The sequence below is a fragment of the Sporisorium graminicola genome, chromosome SGRAM_12, assembly GCF_005498985.1.
Source record: "Sporisorium graminicola strain CBS 10092 chromosome SGRAM_12, whole genome shotgun sequence".
NCBI lineage: Eukaryota > Fungi > Basidiomycota > Ustilaginomycetes > Ustilaginales > Ustilaginaceae > Sporisorium > Sporisorium graminicola.
The window spans coordinates 352,381-377,929 of NC_043722.1; the positions used below are offsets into that span (position 1 = coordinate 352,381).

General features: G+C 57.1%; 12 protein-coding genes across 12 annotated transcripts; 4 read left to right on the plus strand and 8 right to left on the minus strand.

Annotated features, from left to right (window-relative positions):
* Window positions 1-63: 63 nt before the first annotated feature.
* On the minus strand, window positions 64-3,358 carry EX895_001667 (uncharacterized protein; the record flags this gene model as incomplete). The annotated part of the gene is made up of 3 exons (XM_029882266.1): window positions 64-1,671; window positions 1,859-2,814; window positions 3,064-3,358. 3 exons carry the CDS (start codon window positions 3,356-3,358, stop codon window positions 64-66), a joined length of 2,859 nt encoding a protein of 952 aa, XP_029741121.1.
* Window positions 3,359-3,773: 415 nt separating this feature from the next.
* Window positions 3,774-4,291, minus strand: EX895_001668 (uncharacterized protein; the record flags this gene model as incomplete). The annotated part of the gene is made up of 2 exons (XM_029882267.1): window positions 3,774-4,126; window positions 4,195-4,291. 2 exons carry the CDS (start codon window positions 4,289-4,291, stop codon window positions 3,774-3,776), a joined length of 450 nt encoding a protein of 149 aa, XP_029741122.1.
* Window positions 4,292-4,625: 334 nt separating this feature from the next.
* On the minus strand, window positions 4,626-7,508 carry EX895_001669 (uncharacterized protein; the record flags this gene model as incomplete). Its single annotated transcript, XM_029882268.1, has 1 exon — window positions 4,626-7,508. The coding sequence occupies one exon, from the start codon at window positions 7,506-7,508 to the stop codon at window positions 4,626-4,628; it is 2,883 nt and encodes a 960-aa protein (XP_029741123.1).
* Window positions 7,509-8,330: 822 nt separating this feature from the next.
* On the plus strand, window positions 8,331-9,509 carry EX895_001670 (uncharacterized protein; the record flags this gene model as incomplete). The annotated part of the gene is made up of 1 exon (XM_029882269.1): window positions 8,331-9,509. The coding sequence occupies one exon, from the start codon at window positions 8,331-8,333 to the stop codon at window positions 9,507-9,509; it is 1,179 nt and encodes a 392-aa protein (XP_029741124.1).
* Window positions 9,510-10,363: 854 nt separating this feature from the next.
* EX895_001671 (uncharacterized protein) lies at window positions 10,364-11,525 on the plus strand (the record flags this gene model as incomplete). The annotated part of the gene is made up of 4 exons (XM_029882270.1): window positions 10,364-10,638; window positions 10,732-10,897; window positions 10,994-11,075; window positions 11,164-11,525. The coding sequence occupies 4 exons, from the start codon at window positions 10,364-10,366 to the stop codon at window positions 11,523-11,525; spliced, it is 885 nt and encodes a 294-aa protein (XP_029741125.1).
* A 266-nt stretch (window positions 11,526-11,791) lies between these two features.
* On the minus strand, window positions 11,792-12,224 carry EX895_001672 (uncharacterized protein; the record flags this gene model as incomplete). The annotated part of the gene is made up of 2 exons (XM_029882271.1): window positions 11,792-12,139; window positions 12,222-12,224. The coding sequence occupies 2 exons, from the start codon at window positions 12,222-12,224 to the stop codon at window positions 11,792-11,794; spliced, it is 351 nt and encodes a 116-aa protein (XP_029741126.1).
* A 792-nt stretch (window positions 12,225-13,016) lies between these two features.
* EX895_001673 (uncharacterized protein) lies at window positions 13,017-14,810 on the minus strand (the record flags this gene model as incomplete). The annotated part of the gene is made up of 1 exon (XM_029882272.1): window positions 13,017-14,810. The coding sequence occupies one exon, from the start codon at window positions 14,808-14,810 to the stop codon at window positions 13,017-13,019; it is 1,794 nt and encodes a 597-aa protein (XP_029741127.1).
* A 633-nt stretch (window positions 14,811-15,443) lies between these two features.
* On the minus strand, window positions 15,444-17,468 carry EX895_001674 (uncharacterized protein; the record flags this gene model as incomplete). The annotated part of the gene is made up of 1 exon (XM_029882273.1): window positions 15,444-17,468. The coding sequence occupies one exon, from the start codon at window positions 17,466-17,468 to the stop codon at window positions 15,444-15,446; it is 2,025 nt and encodes a 674-aa protein (XP_029741128.1).
* Window positions 17,469-18,408: 940 nt separating this feature from the next.
* EX895_001675 (uncharacterized protein) lies at window positions 18,409-19,291 on the plus strand (the record flags this gene model as incomplete). Its single annotated transcript, XM_029882274.1, has 2 exons — window positions 18,409-18,600; window positions 18,680-19,291. The coding sequence occupies 2 exons, from the start codon at window positions 18,409-18,411 to the stop codon at window positions 19,289-19,291; spliced, it is 804 nt and encodes a 267-aa protein (XP_029741129.1).
* Window positions 19,292-19,385: 94 nt separating this feature from the next.
* EX895_001676 (uncharacterized protein) lies at window positions 19,386-20,285 on the minus strand (the record flags this gene model as incomplete). The annotated part of the gene is made up of 1 exon (XM_029882275.1): window positions 19,386-20,285. The coding sequence occupies one exon, from the start codon at window positions 20,283-20,285 to the stop codon at window positions 19,386-19,388; it is 900 nt and encodes a 299-aa protein (XP_029741130.1).
* A 543-nt stretch (window positions 20,286-20,828) lies between these two features.
* Window positions 20,829-22,235, plus strand: EX895_001677 (uncharacterized protein; the record flags this gene model as incomplete). The annotated part of the gene is made up of 1 exon (XM_029882276.1): window positions 20,829-22,235. The coding sequence occupies one exon, from the start codon at window positions 20,829-20,831 to the stop codon at window positions 22,233-22,235; it is 1,407 nt and encodes a 468-aa protein (XP_029741131.1).
* Window positions 22,236-22,452: 217 nt separating this feature from the next.
* EX895_001678 (uncharacterized protein) lies at window positions 22,453-24,972 on the minus strand (the record flags this gene model as incomplete). The annotated part of the gene is made up of 1 exon (XM_029882277.1): window positions 22,453-24,972. The coding sequence occupies one exon, from the start codon at window positions 24,970-24,972 to the stop codon at window positions 22,453-22,455; it is 2,520 nt and encodes an 839-aa protein (XP_029741132.1).
* Between the last annotated feature and the right edge of the window lie 577 nt (window positions 24,973-25,549).

Below are 25,549 nucleotides of genomic sequence, written 5' to 3' on the forward strand. Positions count from 1 at the left end.
CCTGTCTGTGATCGTTCATCTTTTGCTCGCATTCAAGTGTTCTGCGATTCAACCATCTCTCCTTCAACTCGCAGCATGAGTCTCCACCACGATACCCGCTGCAACTGTCTCCCCGTTCATGCGCATCAACACCCTCGCCATCTCCTTGTTCGTCTTCGCGTCCTCCAACGGAATCCCACTGCTCTGACCTGCCATCCCTCCGGCCTTCACCGTCACCCTCACCAGCGCCGTGCACCCCTTCGTCAGCACCCTAGGCTTCTTCTTCGTCACACTGCCCGACGTCTTGTCCAAGATGGACACAAGCTCCGTCAGATTAGCCGCAATGTTGGCGCTGTGGTGGAACAGCTCGATCGACGTTCCTGCGACCAAAGGGTACGTAGGCTCAAAGACAAGGATCTGAGCGAGGAAAGAATCGCAAAGCGCAATCGGCGCCGAGGGTGCGCACAGCACCGCACCGACCGAGATTTGGATCTGGTCGATCCCACTCAGATAGACGGTGGCATTGGCACCCGCCACGGCCCAGGGAACCGACTCGGTGTCCACCTCGATGGCGCGCACCACCCCCGACTCGTCTCCGGGCACAGGTCGAAGTCGGTCGCCAATCTGAACGATACCTGACACAACTCGACCGGAGACAGCCACACCGGACGCGATCGCCGTCTGCCCCTTGAACACGTTGGTCACCGGCAAGCGCAGCGGTGCATCCAACAGGCGAGCTGGAGGCTCAAGTGCATCCAATACCTCGGCCAGCGTCGGTCCGCTGTACCACTCCGACAGTGCGCCTCCCTCCTCCCTCACCGCCAAGTTTTCGCCAACAGAACCACCGCAAGGTACAAATTTGATCTTGCCCGCGTCAAACCCGCACGAAATCAAAAACGGCTTGACCTTGCCCACAATCTCGTCGTAACGCTCGTGGCTGTATCCAACCACGTCGAGCTTGTTGACCACCACGACGAGCTGCTGGACGCCCAGACTGCGCACCAGCAATGCATGCTCGCGCGTCTGCCCGTTGGGTCCGAATCCGGCCTCGAATGCGCCTTGGATCGAGTCGACGACCAACAGCGCCGAATCGGCCTGCGCTGCACCGGAGATCATGTTGGGGATAAAATCGCGATGGCCAGGCGCATCGAGCAGCGTAAACGTGCGGTGCTGCGTAGAAAAGTGATCCTGCGCAATGTCGATGGTGACGCCGCGCTCGCGTTCTTCTTCCGAAGAGTCGAGCGCCCACGCATAGGCAAAACTTCCTTTGCCGATCTTTTGCGACGCGCGCTCGTTGCTCGAGTATTCGCGCTGCGACAGCGAGCCGAGCTCCAACAGCATTCGACCCATCAGCGTTGATTTCCCGGCATCGACGTGGCCGACGACCACCAAGCTGAGCTCGGCCTTGCCTTCCCTTTCGCGCCTGCGATATTCGTCGATGATGCGTTCGTGTGCAATGCCCAAGGGTGTCGACGCGGCACTCGGCGCTGCTGAGCCTGCCGACGACGCAGCCCTGCTGCCAGACCCGCCGTGGATGTCGAGCGACGCAATCTCGTTCCTAAGCTGGCTCACCGTGGTCCCGCCTTGCTTGGATGCAGCGGCTGCTTTGGCGGCCTGGCCTACAGCTGCTTTGCGTGCCAACGGCGTCGATGTGCCAGAGGTCGGAGCGGACGAATTTGCTGCTGCTGCTTTCTTTGCAGCTATGAGTAGAGGACGCCATGATTGAAGATTTCACAGAGAACAAGAAAGATGAGTAAGTATCATGGCCGGTACTGTAGCTGGAGTGCGAGCCCCTCCATCACTTTGCACCAAGCCTTGTGCCTTCTCGCGCATTCTTCACGACGTCGTCTGGGCTCGGACCTGCAAACGCTTTTCTGACCGACTCGACCGCAGGTCCAGACCCCTCGTCATAGCCTTGAACGTAAAGAGCAAACGGAGATCCACCGGGCACACGTTTGAGCTGCGAGAGCGGCGCAACGAGCTGATCGGTAGCATCCTTGGAAGAACCAGCAATGACACTGATCGAAGCTAAGACTGTTCCCGACGGGTTCTTCGCAGCAGGCAAAGGCCTACGTTCGGCATCAGCTTCGGCGGTCGGGAAGAGGGCCGAGATGGGCAGATCGGAGCCGTAACAGGTCCGCGGACGGGCGCGGGCTTCTTCCTCTGCTGCTTGTGCTGCTGCTGCCTCTTTCGCTTCTGGGCTGGCAGCTTGACGCTGTTGCTTGTTGGCGAGCATTCGCTGCTGCAGCTTGGTCAGCGATTTGGATGGAGGAACGTCTGGTGCTATGGCTGTGGAAGAAGGTTGCTCTCTCGCAACAGTTGCAACAGGCTTTGTTGCGGAAGCACTTGTTCCGCTGCGCGCAGCAGCCAGAGCAGCGAGTTTGCTTGTGCGAGCGACAGGAGCGTTGGAAGCAGCACCTGAAGCAGCCATGGCAGCCGAGGAAGAGCTTTCAGGCGATGAGGTGCGGGCTGGGGATGCGGGGCGTGGTCGACTGGCAACTTCCAGGGGAGGAGTCTCCGCTGGGCGCTTGGCACTCGACCTTGCTGCCAATGCCGAGAGCTTCGACACTGGTTTCGAGGGAGCCGAAGAGACGGACGAGGACAACGCTACTGCTTGAGGCTGGCGGACAAAGTCAGGAGCAAGAGCTGCGAGGTTGCGCTTTGCCAAGCCAGCACGGCCGCCTGTTGCTAGTCCGCGAAGCCCTTGCGCCTTGCCTCGCGGCATACCCCTACCGGCGCGAATCTCGGCACGGCGGTCTCGTTGCAACGACAGATGCTTGAACGCTTCTATTGTCGGTTGTTCATCGTCGTGGTCGAGCTGCATCTCGCCGCTTTCTGAGGTGACAGCGGGTATTGAGGAAAGCGATTGCAGGTACAGAGGTTTCAGATCTTTGGTCGCCCCTTCAGCATGCCTCCGGTTGCTTTCATCTCTCTGGTCCCCTGCGCGCGGCCCGTCGGTGATGCGACGCTCGCGATCATTGTTGTAGCTGCCAGGGGAGGGGGTCTCAAGCTAAAGGGATTCAAAGCGGAGAAGAAAGGGGGGCCGCCGCGCCGAGCCAGGCTGATGAGAATCGTAAAACTCACCTTGTTTCTGACGGTCTCTTTCCGCTTTTGCTTCTCTCCTGCTTTTCTCTTCGACGAGCTGTGTCACTGCCGATTCCACGTCAAAGTAGGCGTCCCAGAGAATGTCTTTGATCTCACGCTCGGTGAAGCCGTTGGAGCTGGTGGGTCCGAGCACGTCGAGCGTCTGAGAGTAGGCTTCGGCCATGGCGTCGTGATCCTCGGGCGAGAGATTGTCGTAGGGATCGTCATCGTAACAGTCATCTTCTGCGAGCTCCTCGTCGAGGTCGAGATTGCGAACGGCGCGATGTCTTGACATGGTATGAATGCAGTATAGTTGTATGCGGAGCTGCTCTTGATGTTGTGGGTCTGCTGTGATGGTGGAAGAGAGAGTTGGTGGAATCGAGTCGGTTGCAATAGGATTGGCATTTGGCAGCTGCTGCTGCTGTGTGACGTCGGCTCAGCTTAAATTCAAAACGGCACGATGTTGGTTGGCTCGTTCGTGAATTGTGCGCTTTTCCCCACCCCAGCTTAGTAAAGGTCGCGGCAGGAGATCAAAACGTCGCTCTAACAACCTGAATTTCGCAAGCCATCTTGGACCGATTCTCACATTCCTCACCTTGCCGACTCATCGACACCATACTCGTCCTTTCCTCTTCAAGGCTGCACGCTGAGCAGCAGTAGAGTCGAGTCTGCCTCAAAGTAACTGCTTGCATTACAATGGCTCTGTTCGCTCAACTTGCCTCCGGAAGAAACTTTTGCAAGACAGCCGCCTCCTTCTCCTCCTGTTCCGCCAGATCCTCTCTAGGTGGTTTGGCAGCACGGAACTGCTTTGCTGTCTCGTGCCTCCTCTTGATAGCCTTTGTGATCAATTTGGACACTTTCGAGACCTGGTTTCCCTTTTGCTTGGACGAGTACTGGTGTTCGGAGACAATCGAGCGAAGCACCGTTGAAGTGAGCGAGTCTTTCGCTTTCATGGCCTCCTTGATGCCAGACTTGACATTGGCGAGCAGCAGCGCTTCTGGATCCTGCTCGTTCGATGCTGCCTCGCTTGAAGAGAACCTTGGCCATGTCGGCTGAGTTGCTGCTGATCCAAACCGCGCAAGCAGGGTCAGTCTCGCAGCTCGAACGTAACAGGTTGCGGGCGGAACTTACTCGGTGCACCGCTCGTTCTCAGACTCGTCGTCTCGAGCGAGCGTGGCAGCTGCGATCGAAGCGCATAGTTATTTCGAAGCGCCTGTCGCAGCAACATCTTGCTTCAGAGCGTGGTGAGTGGTTTAATGTCGTGTGATGGTCGAGAGTGCAAGAGAGCCTCAAGCTGCTCAGCCTTGTTTCTTTCTCCTCCTCCACTCCGTAATAAGCCGATCTTTCTTCTCGACGCTTTGCCTTTTCTTGCCTCGACTTATTTGATCCTAATTTTTTGGTGCTCTTTTTTCTCTTTGTCATAAACCACCTGAAAAATCCCTCGCAGTGCTGAAACTGAACACCACTCTCCATCACATACAACAGTGCGGTGCAATGAATGACAGAATGGTAAAAGCGAACGCATGGAGTGGGTATGTGCATAAGCGGATCGAACTCTATGTTTACTTGGACGAAAAGAACCAGCTGGATCGTGCTTTGGGCGAGTTGTCGCCAGGACCACCGCCAAACACGGCCTGTCTCGCCGCAACAGATCCCGGCTGCGGGCCTGCCGTCGGCCCTCCACCGCGCAGAGGCTTGGCGATACGACCAAATCCGCCCAACGGCCCCGGTGCGCCGCCGGCAGCAGGTCCACGCATCTGGTTGGCCTGGTGCAAGCGCTCCTTGACCGCCTGCAGCTGGTCCTCGAACTTGCGGTTCTGCAGCATGAGCTTCTCCTGGCTGTCCATCAGGTGCTGTTCCAGCGCCTGGATGCGTTCGTTCCTCGCCAGTAACTTCCTCTCGGCAATCGAGACCTCCTTCTTGAGGCTGCTGTTCTGCTCCACCAGCTGCTTCTGAACATTGGTGAGCTGCTCCAGGTTGCGCTCCAGGAATGCCATCTTCTTCTGCTGCGCCTTGGAATTGCTGTTGCGCACCACGTTGTTGTACTGCTCGCGCGACTCGTCGAGTGAGATCTCGAGCTCCACCACCTTTTCGCAGCGGTTCTGCAGATCGCGCATCAACGACTTCTTCATCGTGTCAAACTCGGACAGCTGTGCGGCCATGGTCTTGCGCACACGCTCCAATTCTCGCGCCGACTCGGCCAGGTTTCGCCCGCCTTCGACGCCAGCCGTGGTGACGGCAAAGGCGCGCTTGAGCTCTTCGTTAGTGCTCTTGAGGTTGTCGTTGTTCGAGGTGAGCACCGCAATCTCCTTGGCCTTGAACTCCATCTGGCGCTTGAGGTCGTTGATCTCGCTCGCCTGTGCATCGCGTTTAGACGCGTACTGCAATTCAAGTTTCTCCTTGAGGTCTTGGATCGTCACGTCGACATCGACGTGGTTGGCTTCCTCGGCCTTGATCGACTTGTCGAGCAGCTCTTCGTATTCGGCCTCGAGCGTAGCAAAGCGGCTCTCGAGCTCTTGACGTCGCTGATGCAGCAGCTCGTTTTCCTCGTGGGCCTGGCGCACTCGCTCGGTCTGCTCGCGCACCAAGCTCTGCGACTCGAGCAACTGTTCGCGTAGCGTCGAGAGATCGTCCGCCGAGAGCGTACCGGAACCGGTGCTGCCGGCGGTCTCGAGCTTGCTGAGCGTCTCGCGGATCTGCTCTTCCTTTTCCGAGACGATGCCCTGGTTGAAGTCGGCCATCATCTTGGCCATGCGTTCGGCCTTTTTGCGCTCCTTGCCCTCCTGCGAAGGGTCCTTGACGCTCTTGGCGGTGTCGGCGAGCGACTTGCGCAGCTCTTCGAGCTCTGCCGAAAGATCCTTGTTCTGCTCCTTGAGAATATCGAGCGTGATGGTGGCGTCCTTGTGTTCGTACGTGACGCGCTCGAGTTGCAACTTGATCTCGTTGATCTCGGAAGTCATGCTCTTGTTGTCCTTGGAGAGCGTCGCCTCTTGCTCGCGGTAGAAGGTGAGCTCCTGGGTCGCCTCGCGCAATGCACTCTCTGCCGACTTGAGCGCCACCTCCTTTTCGGCAATCTGGTCGCTGAGCTCGTTTTCCCTGCGCAGAAACTCGTCGCGTTCGTCCTTGTCGATGGACACAGCAGAAGGAGTCTCCGGGCGAGAAGCGAGCTCACGTAGATTCTCGACGGCTGGGGTGATGGGGCGCGACTGGCTCGGCGTGGCAGCGAGTGTCGGCGCAGCAGTGACGGGTGCTCCTTGCCCAACAACCACCTTGCTTGCGTCGGCCCACTCAGACTCGGGCACCTTGCCGCCTGCGCGCCACGTCTTGAGCTCTGCCTCGAGGTTGGCGATGTATTGCTGGTACCGCTCGTTGTCGGCCTTGGCCTTTTTGAGCAACGCCTTGAGCTCGGCGGGGGAGAGCTCTGCATTGACGCGAGCCTTGTTCTTGATGCTCTTGGCTCGCACACCGAATCGGAGGGTGGAGAGCGTCTCGTCGGCATTGTAGACGCATGGTGAAGCGTTGACGATGAGCGTGGTGCGCGAGTTACCTCCGAGCGATTCTTGTAGGATACGGGTGAGCTTCGAGTCTCGGTAAGGAATGTGCGACGACTTGCCGTCGGTAAGAGCGTTGATGACCATGCCCAAGGATGACAAGCTCTTGTTGATCTTTTTGGCCTCTTCGAGCGTCTGTCCACTCGCGCCGGTCTTGCCCACCTTTTCGGAGCCCGCCAGATCGACGAGGTAGAGGTTACCCGTCTTGGCACTACCGGTCTCGGTGTTTCGCTGCTGAATCGTGATGAGGAAGATGGAGTGGGAACGCGAAGATTCGGCGTTCATGTTGGTGGAAGAGACAGCACGGGCGAGGCCACCTTGGCGCATGATCTCGTAGACGTCGGCCTGTCCACCGACGTAAAAGTCCGAGAGACCCTTGACGTAGACGCCGCGGTTTTTTTCCTCGTGCACCTGGAGATTATCGTTCTGTGGAGCGAGCAGATCGCGGATCCTTTCCATGTAAATCTCGAGGTACGACACCTTGACAAGGTACTCGAGATGTGGCGGACTGGCCATGATGTTCTCAAAGATCTGTTCTGTGATGCGTGGGATGATACCCTTGAGGTTGTCGTTGTCGATGTCGGAGCCCATCATGGTGAAGGTCTTACCGGAACCGGTCTGACCGTAGGCAAAGATGGTACCGTTGTAGCCGTTGAGGACGTCGTCGACGGTCTCTTTGATGCCGAACTCGAAGACGTCGCGCTGCTGGGTGTTCATGGGGAAGACACGGTCAAAGACGAAGCCACCAGCCTCGGGACCCGAGGTGGAGACGCCGCGGGTCATCTTGACGAGGGAGCCGTCATCGCTAAAGTCGACAACGATGTCGCTGCCCTCGCGCTGCTCGATGGCATTGGGAGGGCGAAAACGACAGACGACCTTGATATTATTCGACATGCTGAATGGTCGTGGTGACGTGCGAAGACCGGTGAAAGAGTGCCGTTATAGGTGGGCGAGATGCGCGGCCATGCAAAAGTATTGCGAGCTGATCTCTTCGAGAGCGAGAACAGCTCTACGGCCCTTGGTCGTGGGAGGAGAGCGATCTACGGATGTCGAGCCAGCGGTGGAAACGAAGAAGAGTAAGGTGGGCCGGGCGTGGTGGTGGTGATTGCAAGAGAAGGTGCGCAAAGTGTTTGGAAATAAGTTAGCAGTCCCGCTGAGTTGATTGTGAATTGTGATTGTCGGCTGGCGGAAAGAGAGAGCTGAAAGTAACAGCAGGTGCGGGAAAGAGGCGAGTGTGTGATTTTGTTGTGTGTGTGTGCGTGTGTGATTTGCGTGAAATGAGTGGTGAGTGTTGGTCTGGCCCGCGCGCGTCCGACTCTTGATGCGCTGTGTGCCGTGCAATCTGAGATGTCGTGAAGGTTCGTTCAACAGGCTGAGCTCGACATCAACGAGCGAAATTGATTTGGCTCCGTTGTGAAGAAACGAAATCAAACATGGTCAACATTGTTTGAGTCGCGTGCGCTAACGTCGAGTGTTGGTCTCGACGAGGGAAGAGAGCGCTGCATGCGCTGGCGGCGCAGAACATCAATCAGCGGAGTCGAAAGAGTCAGCGAAGCAGGGTCGGTCCTCTTCAAGACTAACAGAGGAGGTTTGCACGAGCACAGCGTGCGCTGCCCTCCACACGCCTTCCGCAGTCGCTTCCTCGGCGCTGCTCGTCATTTCAACCACCACTTTACTTTTGGTCACCACACCAGTCCAAACATACGCGATCCCAACATGTCGCAGGAAGCGTCATCCGAAGCTGGGCCATCTCGTCTCACTGCACAGTTCGACCATCAGGATGTCGAGGTGGACGCCGAACTTGCAGCCGTACCCATGGTGGGCTTCTCGATCAAATATCAAGGCACCTTCCTATCGGCGAGGCTGGCTGAAGACGAGACGGTGGCGGACCTCAAGGCAATCCTGTATTCCATGACCGATGTGCCACCCGAGGGTCAAAAGCTACTTGGTCTGGTTAAGGGAAAACAGCCTAGCGACGAGACGCAGCTCGGCACCATTCCGTACGCCCCTGCCGCGTTGCGAGCTCGTCCTTCTCCCACGAAAGCAGAGGGCATCACCACTGATACGGCTGCCGCTGCAGATCAAGCGTGCAAGATCACAGTGCAGTTCACACTCTTGGGCACGCCCGAGGCGAGTCGCTTCAAGGACCAGACCATCCCGAGCATCCTGTCGGGCGATCAAGTAGATACGGCTCACGACCTCAACTACCTCGAGCTGCCCAAAGCCGAGCTCACCGAGACACCCAAGCTGCCCCCCCACAAAGACCCCAAGAACTTGGCCCAGCTCGAGAAGATGATTCGTCGCTTCTCGGACTTTCCCATCATCAACCCCCCTAGACCGGGTAAGAAGCTGCTCGTGCTCGATCTCGACTACTGCATCGCCGACACCAAACGATTGCTTGACGCCAACTCGCCCGCAGCGCTGGCGGCTCGGCCTGGACTGCACGAGCTGCTCAAAGCCGTCTACCCTCACTACGACATTTGCGTGTGGTCGCAGACGTCATGGCGATGGCTCGAGGTCAAGCTGGTGGAGCTCAACATGCTGGGCAATCCGGACTACAACATCTCTTTTGTCATCGACCGCACACCCATGTTTCGGATCCATTCGAAAGCCGGCAAGCACGAAGTCAAGGCGCTCGAGTTCATCTGGCGCAGATGGCCCGAGGTGTACGGACGCCACAATACCATCCACATCGACGATCTCAGCCGCAATTTCGCCATGAATCCCAAGAATGGCCTCAAGATCAAAGCGTACAAGGACTCGCCCAACTTTGACACGGAGTTTCTGGCTCTAAAGAAGTACTTGTTGCAGTTGGCGCATCCGAGCGTCGTAGACTTCACTCAGTATCAGCACATGCATAATGCTTGGAAGCATTTCCAAGGCCCCGAGGTTTAGACCATTCCAAGCAGCGCAGGAGTTGCTTACTTGCCCGAAGCCTTTCTTTCTGATGAGTTGGCATTAATATCTCCGACCCACCATGCAGTCCGGAGTAACATTGTAACAACATCCCACCAACTCGCATGCTCCGGCTTGAAGAAGTCCCAGTGCCCGGTCGTGGGTCAATCAAGATTGTAAGCATGTGCAATAATACGCCTGTGAAAGCGGACGCCGCCATCTGTGGCCATATGCGTGTATCTTTCATTTCGGACAAGGCAGCCGGGCGTCGATCGCTTCAACGCAATCATTTGGTGTGGGTGTGCATTGCGCTGAAAGAAACAACGCAACACCAGCAGCGCGGTCACGCTGGGAAAGTCTCCGGACGTTGCGAGTCCGAGCTGGCTCGGTCAAATTTGGTGATGAAGCGGTCGTGATCTGACTCGAACGTCGTTGTGACGTCTACTAGAAAAGCAGTGTGAGAAAGGAGAAGGAGAGGCTTTGATGGCGAAACTCTATCAGCACCTGGTGGAAATCAGAGTGTGGATCGGAGCGCGTGCTTGGTCCCAGTTGGCAGAGCCTCGGGTCTTCGCCGAACGCATGGAAGAGCCGACTCGCGTGCGCCAGATTTGACATTTTGGTCGGTCATTTGGCTTCAATCACACTCTTGCCTTTCTTGTCACTGTTGCCTACGTCCATCTCGACTCTCCCACACTTTCACTGAGCCCTGCCTACCCATCGGACCACCCATCGGAATCACCGCTGCCCTTTGGACTCAGCCACGTTTTCCAACTTGCCGACCTTCCAAGCTTTGCAAACCACTGCTCAGATCCTCGTTTCCTTTCTTCGCTCTCAACGCATCCTACATTGTGCCAATGAGCAGTCACAGCAATATGCACACACTCGACATCCACTCGGCCACTACAGAAGACATCCTCTCGCTCGACAACATCCGCGCCGTGCTCATCCGTCTCGAAGAGACCATCGTCTTCCAGCTCATCGAGCGAGCACAGTTCGCACGCAATGCCAAGTGCTACCTGCCAGATGGGTTCCCCGAACTGAAGCAACGCGAAGGCTGGAACAGCTCCTGGCTGGCATGGTTCTTGAAGGAGACTGAAAGTACCCATGCCAAAGTACGACGTTTCGAAGCGTGAGTTCGGTGACCTCCGCCGTGAGCAGATAGGTAGTGACACTAGCCGACTGACAGCTCTCGCCTATCCTGTGCGCTCTCGCTTCATGACAGTCCGGACGAATACCCTTTCACAGACCCAAAGCTGCTTCCTAAGCCAGTTCTTGCACCAGTCACCTACCCAGAGCTGCTCTGGAAGCACTCCGTCAATGTCAATGACCAGATCCTGAAGTTTTACGTCGACTCGATCGTTCCTGATATCACGAAGACCCTCGGAGAGGTACGTCGCTTTGCAACTGACTACCTTCAGATTGTTTCTACATACGATTCTGACACGCCGTTCTTCTCCTCTTACTACCTCCTTCTTCGACAAAAGAATGCTGACGATGGACACTACGGCTCTTCGGCAATCCGAGACATCGAGGTGCTATCCGCCTTGAGTCGAAGGATCCATTTCGGTAAGTTGCTTCCAGTCTCCACCATGTCCCCTGTGCGACATTTCGAGCTGACACCTCGTCCCTCTGCTACCCATCGCTTCACAAACAGGAATGTTCGTGTCCGAGTCCAAATTCCGCGCAGAACCCGCGGCTTTCATCCCACACATCCTCAACCCCAACCGCGAAGCACTCGCCGGGCTCATCACGAAACCGGCGGTAGAAGCGGCGCTCCTTGTCCGCCTGGCCGAAAAGGCAAAAGTGTACGGCCAAGACATGGACCGTCCAGGTGCCAATGCGGAGGAGCGCGAGAAGGAGCGCAAGATCGAAGTCGAGACGGTCGTGGACATCTACAGGTCCTTTGTCATTCCGCTGACCAAGGAAGTCGAGGTGGATTACTTGTTGACCAGGTTGGAGGGGGTGGAGCAGGAGAAGATCGATGAGATGGCGAGGACGAACAAGTTTGTAAAGTAGACACCAGCGAGCAAGCAAGTGACAAGGTTTGCAGGTCACAGCGGTCGAAGCCAAGACATTGATATGTGTCAAGTGGGATCCTCGGAGCAAACTGCAGATTGAGCCCGAGCGGCAGTGGTTGTGTATGGCTTCTTGTTCAGTGCTTTCAGCTCGACCCTTCTCGCGCTTTTCCACATATGCACACTCTTATCCTCCTCTCCTGCGATCAACAAAGAAGTTACAGCAATACATTTCGAAAGCAAACCTACAACATGACACCCTTCTCGTCACTGCTTCGGCGGCGGATATCCATATTGGCCGTTGCCCTGCGGCGGGCCGTACCCGTACTGCTGCGGCTGCTGCGGGTAGCCCTGATGACCGCCGAAGCCGCCTCCGGCGACCTGGGGCTGGAAGCCGCCGTCCTGGGGTGCCTGCCACTGGCAGATGTTGCAAATGAAGATGTGCTTGCTCTTCATCGGGATGAGCGGGATCCAGCACAACTCGAACCACGTGCGCGCCTTGGCTTGTACCACCTGGGCGTTGTTGCAGCGCGGACACACGCGCGCCGACCCATCGCCCTCTTGTTTGATCTTTGTAGGGCAGCCGAAGATGATCGGGATGAAGAAACAGAAGTCCTGCGCGCGAAATAAACACAACGAGACAAATGATGAGTGAAGAGAAGAGGGGTCGCGGGAGAAGCGAATGCGTGGTGCTTACCATCTTGATCGATCCTTGAGAGTAGGTAGGACGTGCGTGTGTGGGACTTGAGGCTGAGAGTTAGGGGAAGTAAAAGCTCTTTGGTGATTTTCGTATATTGCTCGAAGTAGCGATACAGAACTTGGCTGGTTGGATGGTATCGAGGTGTTTGGCAACGACGACGACGATGATGGTGGAGTCGTTGAAGATGTCGTACGAGGGGTCCGTTCTCTAACACATCCGCAGCGGCTGTGCAGTGCCGGAGAAATCCCTCCTATGTCGCTTGCTATTCACTGCTTAACCTCCACACGCATCGGAACGGCAGACCAAAAAAGACGTTCCGACCCCATGCCGTCCTTCCCATCGGAAAGGAACTTTTTACATTGCGCTTTTACCCGTCTACGCTCTCACTATCTTACAGCGGCATCACACGCAAAAGAACAATTCACGCCCTCTTGTCGGGTCGATGCTTACGATTCGAGTCGACTATCGAAGCGCCGCCTGCAGCGCCGTTCGTCGCCAAGAACTTTTTCCAATGAAATAAAACCCCCGCGACGCCGAGATAATAGAGTTGACGTCAGAACACATTTTCCACATCCGTTCGCGTTAGGTGCCGCTCACCCGCACATTGGACCTTTCCATTCGTGATGTTTGCAATATCTTCCCTCAAAGAGGCAGACACATCGCTCTCGATGAGCCCAGAGCAAAACGAGCTTAGGTTGACTCGAGAGTGTCTACTGTTGTACACGGATGTTGGCGCAAAGGCACGAATGAAGACTAAGCAATGAAATACACAGGAGCAGGGCTACTGTTTGCTCACGACCCACCAGAACCATTTCTACCGCTGCTGTTGCTGGCACCGTTCCGATATGCCGCAGCGGGAGAAGACGACGAAGACGAGGGCATGAAGATGGACGAGAGCGCAGCAGGCGATGCTCTCGCCATCCTCGTGTCTTTGACTGGCGATGGTCGTGAGATGCTTGCGGTGCTGCTTTGCCATCTTACAGGCGTAGACACCGGTCTCTTTTCGCTTTCCTCCTTATCCCTGCCGTTCGAGGGCGTGGCTACTGCGGGGGGCGGACTGTTGTACGGCGAAGAACTTGCATCAATCGATCGCTCCTGCATCCGTGCCCGTTTGGCCTGGACCACTCGAACACCACCAATACCACCACTTTCTCCTGCTGCTGTGCGACTTGGAAAGAATGGCGAAGCCGATTTCGCCGGCGGGGACTGCACTGCTTTCGAACCACTCGCCTTCGCCGACAATGTGTCTGCCGTGAGACTGTAACTAGGCGCACGTTTCATGCCCCGCACTTCCACTCCGGGCGACAGAGGCGAAGATGCACCGCGCGGACTGCTGCTACTGCTGCTGCTAGTGGCAACTGGGTTGGATGAGGAGGACGGCGAAGACCTGACAGCGGCACCGCCGAAAAAGTCGAGTTTGCGCCGTTCGGTGCGGGCCACGTCAGGTGCCGGAGATGCTGGGTCTCTTCTGGCCGGCTTGTCTGCTGTCAGTGTCGTGGTTCTGGCTCGATCTCGAGAGGCAGACGAGAGTGCAGGAGCAGCTGCCACTTCGTGCGGTTTCAAGCGCGGTACTGCCAGCGACTCGACGTCCGCAGCTTGTCTTGCGGGTGTCATCCCATCGCTGTCTTGCCGCTGTACTATTTTGCGCGCGCTCGATGGTTGTGTCGCAGCACCCTCGCTGCCAGATAACGGCCTCGAAAACTCCTTCATCTTGGCCAGCCCTTCGCTCGACCTTCCCAACACTGCCCGCGGAGCTACCATCGGCCTCACCTTCTGCGTTACACCCACCCCCGCTGCCTCAGGAGCGATCTCCGCCCCAACCGCCTTGCTTCTCCCCTGCGTCCTGAATCCGGTATTGCGCGGGGCGGTCAGTTTGGCTTGTGCCGCACTCCCCAATCTCGCCTTGTTCAGCAGACTCTGACCTTTGCTGACCCCTCCCACCGCGACCCCGAACTTGCGCCCGCCTGCTCTCGCAGCTTTCGCCAGCATCGGTCGATCGCGTACCACGAGCTTCTTGGCTTCCTTCTCCGCACGGTGCTGCTCGTACTTGTCCTTGATGCGCTTGGCAGCGTCGGTCTTGGCCTGCTCGGTCTCGCCCTTGGTGCGGAAGTACAGCCGGCGCCAGCTCTTGGGTTCCTTGACCCCCTCAGCGGGGCTAGAGTACTTGCGGCGGAGGTCGAGAAAATCGCGCAGGCAGTTGCGCTTCCAGATCTCGTCCGAGTGTTCGAGCAGGTGTGGCGAGGCTTCTTCGAGCGCGATGAGCTGGTCGATCCGGCATTCTTCCAGGATTGGCTTGGCGTGGCGGTAGGGCAGCACGCCGAGGTCTTGCACGCTGGCGATGTTGCGCAGGATCACGCGCAGGCACATCGAGTAGAGGCTCTGGGTGGAGGTTGTGTGAGCTTGCGGATGGCGGGTACGGGAGTCGGTGACAAAGAGCGTAGGTGTCGTATGTGGCAGCGGAGACGCGGGATCAAAATCGTTTGTAGAAAGCTCTTCAGGCTGGCCCCAGTTACCTTGGACGGCGTAGGTGGCATCTTTGACGCCCATCATCCCAGGGGGCTCAGGCGAGCGCCTCCAGTCCTTCATTTTCTTTGGTGCAGTGCAAGCGTCTGCTGTTCCTATGTTGCTACAGTGGCCGGCGGTTTTATGTCGATGGTTGGTCGGCTATCGGCCAATTGTGCTGCATGGTGACCTCCTCGGAGTCGAACATTGGGTGAGGGTTGCGATATGCAGAAACTCCCGTGCGCAGCTCGGATGATGGTGGTGGTGGTCGATGTCAAACTTCAACGCGGAGGGTCCAGGTGCTTTTGCGTTGACGCCGATGCGGTGCGCAGCTGCTATGATAGGTATTGAGAAAAATCGTGTAGTGTCGTCGATGATGGTGATGCCTGGTCAACGATGCATCTGTGCGCCACTGTTGCCCGCTGCGGAGTGCATATGAGCAAGAGGAAAGCAACGCAACAACACCTTCTGCTCGCGTCTATTTACATTACACTTGGCTTTTGAGGTTCTCTACCTCCACACGGAGCGCAACCAAAAAAAGCTCCTCCACCACCTGCGATCGCACTCCGCCCTCTCAACGAGATCTCAAGCAGCAGCAGCAGCAGCAGCAGCATCAACACACTTCGGCAGGATGAGACGACAGTCTGTGGAAGAAATGCAGTTCTATGAGAGTTAAACACAGTTCAAGAAGATGCAATACGGACAAACTTAGGAAGACTACAACATCAGCGCGCTAGCCTCCCCTGCCTCGACCTTTCTTCTATACTCCTGCCTCGCACTGGCCATCGTGCCCCTCACATCCCTCCTCCCCAACGCTTCCCTGACCCAGAACAGTAATGCATCATCGTCCTCCGGCACAAAGAAGCAACTCAACGCGCTGAGGATGGTCTCGAAATCAGCCCTCTCTCGCAAAACAATCCCCCTATGCGCCCAGATGATCGCCACAGCGACGAGACTGATCACATCCTGCCCGTCCAGCAGCCACGCATCCCACACGCGCAGCTGCGTCTCGAACGGGATCGAGTTCGAAAACAGCGTGATGAACCACTTGGTCGCATATGCGCTCGCCACCACCCCCTGCTCGTCCAGCACCGCCGCCATCTGGGGCATGTATTTGCGCAGCAGCTGATCCTGCACGTACAGGTTTTCCACCAACCCGGGAAAGCCCGGTGAGAACGTCGAGTGCAGATTCAGGACATTGTGCATCCCCGCCATCGCAGCATACGCTCGCTCCGGGCTGAAATAGCACAGCAGCGTAGCAGCAATCGGGCCCATGCCCTGACAGTACCCGCACTGGTCGCACAGCATCGATACGGCATGCAGCACGTGAAACAGCGCTCGCTGGCCCTGCCCGTACCGCGTGTGGAACTGGATGTGGCCCGAGATAGTGCGCGGCACATCGAGATCGATCTGCACATCGTACGTGCTGGGCGTGGCTTGGAGCCGCTCGAAGCTTGTTGTTACGTCCGGCTCGGTTATTGACGCAGTAGCCGTCTGCAGATGAGGTTTGGCGAGCGTGTACGACTGTCGGCCTTCTGGGGTCTGCTGACGATAGTGCAGCAGCGCAGACCACGCGGCCGAGCGCCAGCTGTCCGGGATACCCTTGTACACTCTGCGCCGCACCTTGCGGTCGAAGCCGTTGGTGAAGTCGAATCGAACAGCATTGTGTCCGCTGTCACGACCTTTTACCGTCAGCATACGTGCCCACTTTGCAATGCGTTCCTGCTCGCGCTGACGATGGGCAGTGTCGGCTGCGGCGCGAGCCTCATGCACAGCTGGTGCTTTCTTGTGGATTTGGCTGCTGCCGTTGCCGTTGCCGTTGCCGTTTGAGGGTGTGTTATTTGCCATCAAGCTAGAGGGGAGCGGTGCTTGCTGTGATGTGATATTCTTGGAGCCTTTCTTCGGAAATGGTGCGGAAAACAGACTCGATGGTAGCAAAGTAGCCTTATGGTGCGCGTTGCTGGGACTCTCGGAGAAGAATCCATACCGGTCGACATGCGCAAGCAGCTCCTGACGTCTCTGTTCGGCGACTTCTTGACGCCGCTGGCGTTCGTTAGTGGAGAGAAAGGTGCCGGTGGAGAGAGCTGTTTCTGCGCTGTTGAAGACTGAGACCGGCGGGTTTGGGGCATCGCCATTGCTGTTGGTGTCGTGGCGAACCGGCTGCACGGAGCGCTGCGAAACGACACTTTTGGCACTTCGACTGCTAGTGAGCTGGGGTCGTGACTGCGCTGGACGGCCATTCACACCGTTCACGACGGCAGTGGTGCTCGATTCTGCATGCTGACCAGACGACGTGGGCGCAGTTGAGACAACAACTGTGCTGCCGGGCCGTGAAAGCACATCCTCTTCCCAGGCAGGCAAACCGCTCTTTTCTCGCGTATACTCCTTGCCATCAGAAAACCCGTCATCTGGAACGCCCGCTATTGAAAAGTGAGCGTACGTTCTTCGCACGAATTCAGCATCCGACTCGAGAGGTGATGTGAATTGGTTGGCACGCCATTCGGGTGTTTGAGCCCCTTCCTCTGGAGCTGAGGATCTGCGTATTCTGGGCGATTGGGGTATGGGTGGTGCTAGTGTCGAACCAAAGCGCTCTTGCCCAGGATCGCGCGATCTGGCTTCGGTTGTTTTTGGACGAAGCTTTGAGGGCAGGACACGGAGAGAGATGGACCTCGATGGAGTCTTGGTGTGCTTGTTGGTGGTTGCGGCTGGAGAACCAGCTGTCTCGATTTGCTCGACCGACATGATTCTCCGCTCGCGCAGTAGTGGGTTGGATGGAGCAGAAGTCGAGAGCGAGACGAGAGACGCAACTGGGGACTGCTGCCGTTTTTGCGATGCCGAGCCGCGCGCTGATGCGTTGGTTCAATGCTGCGACATGGTTGGGCAGGGTGTACTGGAGAGAGTGACAGGGACGCGACGATGTTGGGAACAATGCGGACTGATACTCGTCGTGTGTATGCTACGGTGTGGGGTACTTTGAAACTGGCAGTTGTGAGGATGGCGCTGAGTTGGCGACGTTCAAGGCAGGTGACCTTGCGTCGGTTCGATCGCTGTCTCGGAGATGAAAGCCAAGTGAAGTGAATGACTTCACTTCATACCGAACCCTGAGGAGAACCGATGTAGTTTCCGGATCCCTGATGTGTGACGGCCGTTTCGAAAGCACCCGTGCTCAAGGCCAGCAAAGACACGAATGTAACCTATGGTCCGAGAACAACACCTCCAGGGACCCCGCATGTCAGCCAAACGTCAACAGTTCTCCTCTCCACTGCAACACCAAGGCGTAACATTCCGAGATGAAATAACAGCCCATCTAGTCTTGATACAGCCCGATTTACATTGCCGATTCAGCGGGTTTAACGTTTCGGCCCAGCAAACGGAAAAAAGACGCCATTTTCTCGAGGAGATTGCGTAGCCAATCGAGGATTCGCATTTTTTATCAGATTTTCGACAAACGAAATTAATTGGATTGAGACAGGCAGGAGTCAGTGGTCAGGCCAAGCAAGCAGCGAGCGACTGCGCAACGACTCTTTTCTTCTCTTTCAGCTTTCATCATCGCCATCGCCCATCGCCATCATCACAGCATCGTCTCGCCCGGATCCACTCCTCGTCTAGCAATCACTCAAAAATATCAGAGCTTATCCATTCAGACGGCAGCGATCCATCTCTCCACCTCCTCTCGCCCAACATGTCTGCCGAAGCAGGACCCAGCAACCTCGTCGAGGTCACCTCGCCCGAGCATTTCACCGAGATCATGCAGAAGGACTTGACGCGGGTCGCGCTGCTCAACTTTTACGCTCCCTGGGCTGAACCGTGCAAGCAGATGAACGAGGTGGTTCGTGAGATTGCCATCAAGTATCCCCAGGTGCTTTGCCTTGCCGTAAGTATCGAGCCTCGAGTGGATACTTTTGTACCAAGCTGTGGCTGACATTGTCTATGTATACGGATCACTGGCACAGATCGAGGCCGAGTCGCTTCCGGATGTTTCCGAATCGTTTGACATTGAAGCGGTGCCGTCCTTTGTACTGCTTCGTGGACACACGCTGCTCTCGCGCATCAGTGGCGCAAACGCATCCGCGCTCTCGGCAGCGGTGGCAACACACGCTACTCCTGCTCGATCCAACGGCACCGGCAGCGTCTCCAAGACTTCGGCCACCCCGCGTGCCGCGTCCGACGTCTACGACGCCTCTGAATCCACACGAAACGGTGGTGCGTCTGCATACGCTGACGAGGAAGAGGAGGACAACGTAGTCCCCGAAACAGAAGAAGAGATCTTTGCACGATGCAAGAAGCTCATGGAGCAGAGTAGGGTCATGCTGTTCATGAAGGGCGACCCGGAGACGCCTCGTTGTGGGTTTAGCCAGAAGACAGTCAACCTGTTGAGGCAGGAGAAGGTGGATTTCGGCCATTACGACATTCTCAAGGACGAAAACGTACGCCAGGGACTCAAGAAGCTCAACGAGTGGCCGACCTTCCCTCAAATCATTGTCAACGGCGAGCTCATTGGAGGTCTGGATATTCTCAAGGAGAGCATTGAGAGCGGAGAGTTCCAGGAGATGCTCGAGGCCTAGATTGGACCTTCTGCCCTCGCAATTTGATTTCTTGTACACTACTTTCCCTCTATATCAGAAACCCGACCATTTGCGACACGACCTGACCCTCTAGTCAGAGCTTCCAAATTTCGACACCCTCCCAATCGTCTCTGGACCACTTGGCACCGTCTCCGAGCGCATCGAACATCTTTCGCACACGTTTTGCGGGTACTTGCTTGAACGGAAGTGAAAAGTCGTGGCTAGCAATTCGCAGGGCCTCTGTAATGTGGGGCGGATCGCGGCGTTCGAGGGCAAGCAGAACGGTCGGGCGAGTGTCGTCCTGACGGTGGTAGAAGTGAGCGAGGGTGGAGAGCAGGGGTCGCACGATGGAGGGTTCGTAGATGGTATCTGCTGTGATGATCAGGTCCGGATTCTGGGCTGATTGGGCGGGAGTGGAGGGTGTGTTGGGTTGAGGATGCCAGTTGTCGGGCGAGGTGGTCCAGTCGAGCTCGCACACGTGCAGCTGGTCCGGTGCGGCCAGGCCGGAGTGGACGAGCTGATAGAGACCAGCTTCGATGTTCGGTCGCAGCACCGAGTCAAGGACAGGAGGGATATCTGTAGCAGTCACCTGCCAGCCGAGTCTCGCCATGAGGAGCGAGAGCAGCCCCGTGCCAGATCCCAATTCGAGCACCTTTTTGCGCATCGGCGGTGCAGCATCGCTACAGGTCTGATGTGGTGCTCTAGAATATGTGTGAAGCAGATAGGACGCTAGCACCTGCGACGATAGCCAAAGCGACGAGCCTGTGCTGTTGGTGTCGTTGCGTTGGATCAAACGGAACGACGTGTCGATCGAAGGAAAGCGATAGACCAGCTCGGCCAGGTGCTTTGTCTGGTGCGCGGGTAGGTTGACAGCTCCCTTGTAGTGGTCGTGGCTTTCGACGGATTCTCCGCCGTCTACATCGCTGTCTGAGTGTGCACCATCGTCGACTGGTTGGCGTGCTTCTCGTCCTGCCAACAAGCGCTTGCGAGGCATTCTCAGCAGCACGCTCTGTAACCTGCCTCTGGGACTGCCGCCACAGTTTTCGTCAGGCCATTACGAGATCTAAAGCTAGATCCTAGTTTGGGTGCAGTGATGGCAATAGCATGCCCGTTCGCTGCCAGTAGAACCAAAAGGGAGAAGGGTAAAAGCGCAATGCTAGAAACAAGCTTTCGGTGCATGTGCAATGTGGAGCATTTGCAGGTCACGTGCTTAGCGGTTTCGGCGTAAACTCTCCTGGTTGCGAATTTGGACTTTGCACGGCGCGAAAATGCACGCGTCTCGAAAGCAACACTCGAGCAACAAAAAGCGCGAGCAACTGCAGAGCCACGCAGCCACTGCAGCAAATTCGCTTTTACAGGTTGAGCGCGGGCGACGACAGAGCGAGAGAACAACACATCCAACCAACACGGAACTGCGCAGCAACACCACCACTCGATCACATACCACCATCAGATATCATCACCATTCCACCACTGCTTGCTGATCATCAATCTTCGCACCTCTACCACGCACTCGTCGGTGCATCTCTCTTCCACCATGACGTCGGCCGTCAACCCAGTCTACCCAATGTCGTCGGCGCGCGTGCCACCGGATGCAGTCACGGGTAGCCGCGATGGCAACTACTCGTCCTTCCCGGTGGTCAAGATCGACGAACTCCTCGGTGTCCTTTCCGAGATGGGTCTCTCCATCTCTCCCGAAGACCTGCAAAAGCCACAGGGTCACGTCGCCCACCGAGTCTTTGTCGCTTTTCTCGAATGCCTCTCAGGCACGACCACAGAGATGATGGATGGGAGGCGTCACGAAGCGCTCGCATCCGCCGAGTACCGCGAGCTGTACGAAGACGGTCTCCAGATGCTCATGTTCTTCCGCGAGGTCAAGGACATGATGAACGCAGCCACGCTCTACGATTTCACGCTGCAGGATCTCACACGGCCCAACCCCAAGCGTTTCCGTCGTCAGATGTCCGCCTTGGTCAACTTCTACCGCTTCCGGTCCGACCGTATCGTCGAATTCGAGGAACTCGTTACGGGCTCCGAAGACCTTGAAAACAAGCGCAACGAGCTCGAAGACGACATTGACCGTCAGCGAAGCGAGTTGGCGCGTTTCAAAGCAGAGCGAGAACTCGACGAGCCCAAAGTCAAAGAGCTGCAGCGCATCAATGCCGAGATCACCGACGACCTCTTGGCAGCGAGGAACCAGCAGAAGGAGACCATGGAAGAGCTCGAGGAGCTCAAAAAGCGCAAAGACTCGTTGGCCGTCAAACACGCCGAACTGGCGCAGGAAAAGTTCCAGATCTATGAAAAGATCACCTACCTCGAAGCGCGTGTCGTGTCTAGCCCGAGCAAGATGAAGAACAGCGTCCGCGAGCTGTCCGAGCAACTCGACAAAGACACTGTATCTCTGCAAGAGACCCTCAAGAAGGTCGAAGAGTTCAAGCGAAACCTCGAAACGCTCGAAACGCTCAGCAACGACCTCGAGAGCTGCATGAACGCAATGCACGAAGTCAACCTCGAGATCGTCAAGGGCAAAGAAGAGGTGCAGAACCAAGCCGACCTGCAAGCTCTGTCGCAGGGGATCAACAACCAGCTTGCGTCGCTCAAGCACTCGCTCGAAATGACCCAGTACGAGATGAAGAGGCTGGAAGACAAACAGAACCGCAACCGCAAAACGCTCATGGACATCACCGAGAAGCACACCAAGAAGATGGAGAATTTGCAGAGCGAGTTCGAGACGGCCAAGCAGGAGAGGAACAGGAAGAACCAGTTGGCCGAGGTCAAGAACGTGGAATCCGAGAAGATCGAGGCCAAGATGGCCGAGCTCGAAGAGGCGTACGAGGGGTATCAGAAGAAGATGATTCGTCAGAAGGATGCTATCGAGACCGCCGTCAGGCTTTATATCAGCACGCTGACCAACTCGTTGCAGCTCGAACGCTTTTCGACATGAGCAAGCCGGCTGGCTGACTCGACTATATACCTCTCCCCCCTCCCCCCTTCGCGTTTAGTTTCTACGGATCTATCGTTGTATCGCTTGCTTTTGTGTTCTGTACTTGTAATGCTGACTCCCTTGCTCTCAGAGCCGAACTTCCCCTCACTTGCACACGGACTTGCATCCGATCCTGCAATCTCACTTGAACAAAGTCAGATCCACTTCTATTTGCACGTCAAGTCAACCTCAACGAGCGTACAGTCTTGACCTCGCTCATGGACAGCCTCCAGGAAATGCCCGAGGCCACCGCGTTCTGATACAGATCCCCCTCGTCGTCGGCACTGTCCAGGTTGAGCACGTAGCTCACCTGCTGCAGCCGCGTGAACCGGTCTCTGATCGGCAGCTCGGTCTGCGTCGACAGGAACGCCATCACCGCCCGTAGGTCCTTGTCGAACTTGAGCGCGCCGAGCTCGGTGAAGCGCATGCCCATAACCAGCGATTCCCAGGGCTTGAGCAGCGCGTCGAGGGCCATGCCAACGTACGTGGTGAAGTTGGCTTCCGTGAACGGGCCGCGGAAGTGGTGGAAGATGAGATCCCACGCCTTGACGAAGCGGCGGCGCACCAGGTCGCGCGCCTCGGCGTCCGAGTAGGCATCGTCGTCGAGGACGTACGAGACATCGCGATACGTCTCGAGCAGCAACCCGCGTAGCCTGGGCGCAGTAAGCTGCGTAAACAGATGCTCGATCTCCGTCCGCAACGACGACCGGAACCGATTGACTAACTGCGACAACCCGCTGATCGCCGCCGACGCTCCGTCCATCTCCGCGGGCTCGAACAGTCTCATCAGCGCCGCCTCGTGCCCCACTTCCACCAACACACGAGCCATGTACGTCGAACTCACATCCAACACATTCAAATACGTGATGAACACCATGCGCATCTCGCGACTCGCCGCGTCCTTGCGTGGACCCTCAACGGTCATGCTCCCCGAGATCCCGCGCCAGAGCGTCTCCATCTTGCGCACAATCACCTCTATGTAGTCCTGCTCCACGGCGGCCTTGACCGCGCGCGCCATGTCGTTGAGGATAGTGAGCGATGACGTGGAGAGGATGCGGGCAAGGACGGTGCGGATCACGTAGAACGCGTCGTCGAGGATGGAGGAGGTGTAGGGGCGCGATGTGGTGTCGGGCTGGTCGATGCGGAAGGCCTTTTCGAGCGAGTTGCGGAGGTACCAGGTTTCCATGGGCATGTAGATGGTCTGCATGGACTCGAGCACTTCTTGGCCCAGCTTGGACAGGGCAGCGTGGTCGACGGGTTCGGTGGGCAGTGCGTCGTCAGCGACGGTCGTGTCGTGTCGTGCAATTATACTAGAGGCGATGGAGCTGCGTCGGTCCATAGAATTGCGACGAAAGTCCTTGAGCGGCTCGTCGGCCTGTGCTGCGCGTTCGTCCTCGAGCGTGCCTTTGACACCTTCTGCTGCACCATGTTCTGACGCCAAACGACTCTGCAAGAAACGCCGATACAGCCCCCACCTCGATGACATGGCAGCGAGCTCTGTCAGGATGCGATCGACCTCGCGCCCGTCTGGACCTGAGGGCTCGTCAAACGAGCTATTGGCCGTCGACCCCGCGGCGGGACTTGAGCTCCTGCCGGGAACTCCGAAGGAAGCCTTGAACGTCGACTGCTGCGTCTTGCTCGCCACCACCGCCCCGGTGAATCGATAGGCCTGCACTTCGTCCAACCGTCTTCGCACGTTGCGATCTTCCCGCCACGAGTCCATGATGCGGTGGCCTAGCCGATCGCACTCCTCCTGCAACCCCGGCATCACACCGTGACCAAAATTACCCACGCCGTAGTGCCTGTCTACTACAGGCTGGTGCATGTCGATGAGCATGGCCAGGTGCTCGAACAGCGATGTGAGCAGCAGAGCAAAGTGGGTCGGATGCTGCGCTTTGCCAGACCCGAGCGAATCCGAGATGCTGCGCCCCTTTTCGCGCACCATCGACCTTGCAAAGCTGCTATACACTTCCAGCCCCTCTTTCTTCCATCCGACTTGGGGAAACAGTTTGAAAAAGCGCGACGCCTCCTTCTCGTCCTTGTTCTGGGTAGATCGGATGAAGGCGTCCGTAAACGCGGTGAGCATGGTCTTTCGCAGCTCGAGCAAAGTCGTCTCTGGTAGCTCGGGGAGGTCGGTGGAGGGGACAACGGCGGCTGCAAATCGGCTGGAGCGAATGGCGGGATCGATGGCGAGTGCTCTACGGCAGTGCATGGTTGCCATGTCCCAGTCTCGATGTTCGACGGCAGAGGCGAGTAAGGACAGAGACGACTTGAGCTCCGCGACGCGGACCGCCCATTCGGTGGCGAGTGCGATGCGCTTCCGTTCTTCGTCCAACAGGCGGACACGTTCCGAGATGCGCTTGGCCACCGAAGCTGAGCTTTGTAGTCGTCGATCGAGCACGTCGGCCTCTTCCTGGATCAGCTGAACTTGTGGCGCCAAGCCAGCGATGGATCGCCTAGCATCGGCGACAACGGGTTCAGATTCTTCGAAAAGCGAGACCAGCTCGTCGTCCAGGGATGAAGAGTAGGTGGACAGTTCGGAGAGTGCCTGCACCACGGCAGATCGGCTGGTGAGTTTGGTGATGTCCCCGGCCTTGTGAGGAGCGGGGACCGCCGTGGCGCCGCTCACCTCGTTGGGTATGCTGGGCGATGGGGCCATTTTGAGGCTGGCTGGCTCAGAGGGACCAGGTATCGTCATGTCGTTGAGTGTGATGATGCCATCTGAGCGATGAGCAGAGAAAGGTGAGGCCGTGTGAGTGGTCGATGAAGAGAAGAGAGGATTGAGCGTGTGGTGTTGGTCCGAGCTCGAGTTATTCTGGTGCGCAGCACTGCGTCGAAATCTCTGCCTGTGCGCTGCCGCATTATTTTCAGTCGGTTTTTGAAACGACACGCTAAGAAGAATTATCTTTTTCGTCGTCGCCTTGTTCCACCACCACCATCCACATCCAGGTCAACATCGCATCCATCCATCTATCTGCTCCTTTGTCGACTGCGAACAAGAGGCAGCACAATAACGCTCGCAAAGATGGCGCAGATCTCTACCACTTCAGAACACACCATCCAGACCCTGGAGCGCATAGGTGCTCACTCACACGTCAAAGGCCTGGGCCTCGATGACCAACTCGAACCCCGCCCGTCTTCGCAGGGCATGGTAGGCCAGCGCGCTGCCAGGAAGGCCGCCGGTCTCATTGTAAAGATGGTGCAGGACGGCCGAATCGCCGGTCGTGCCATCCTCATGGCGGGACCTCCCAGCACAGGCAAGACGGCTATCGCGA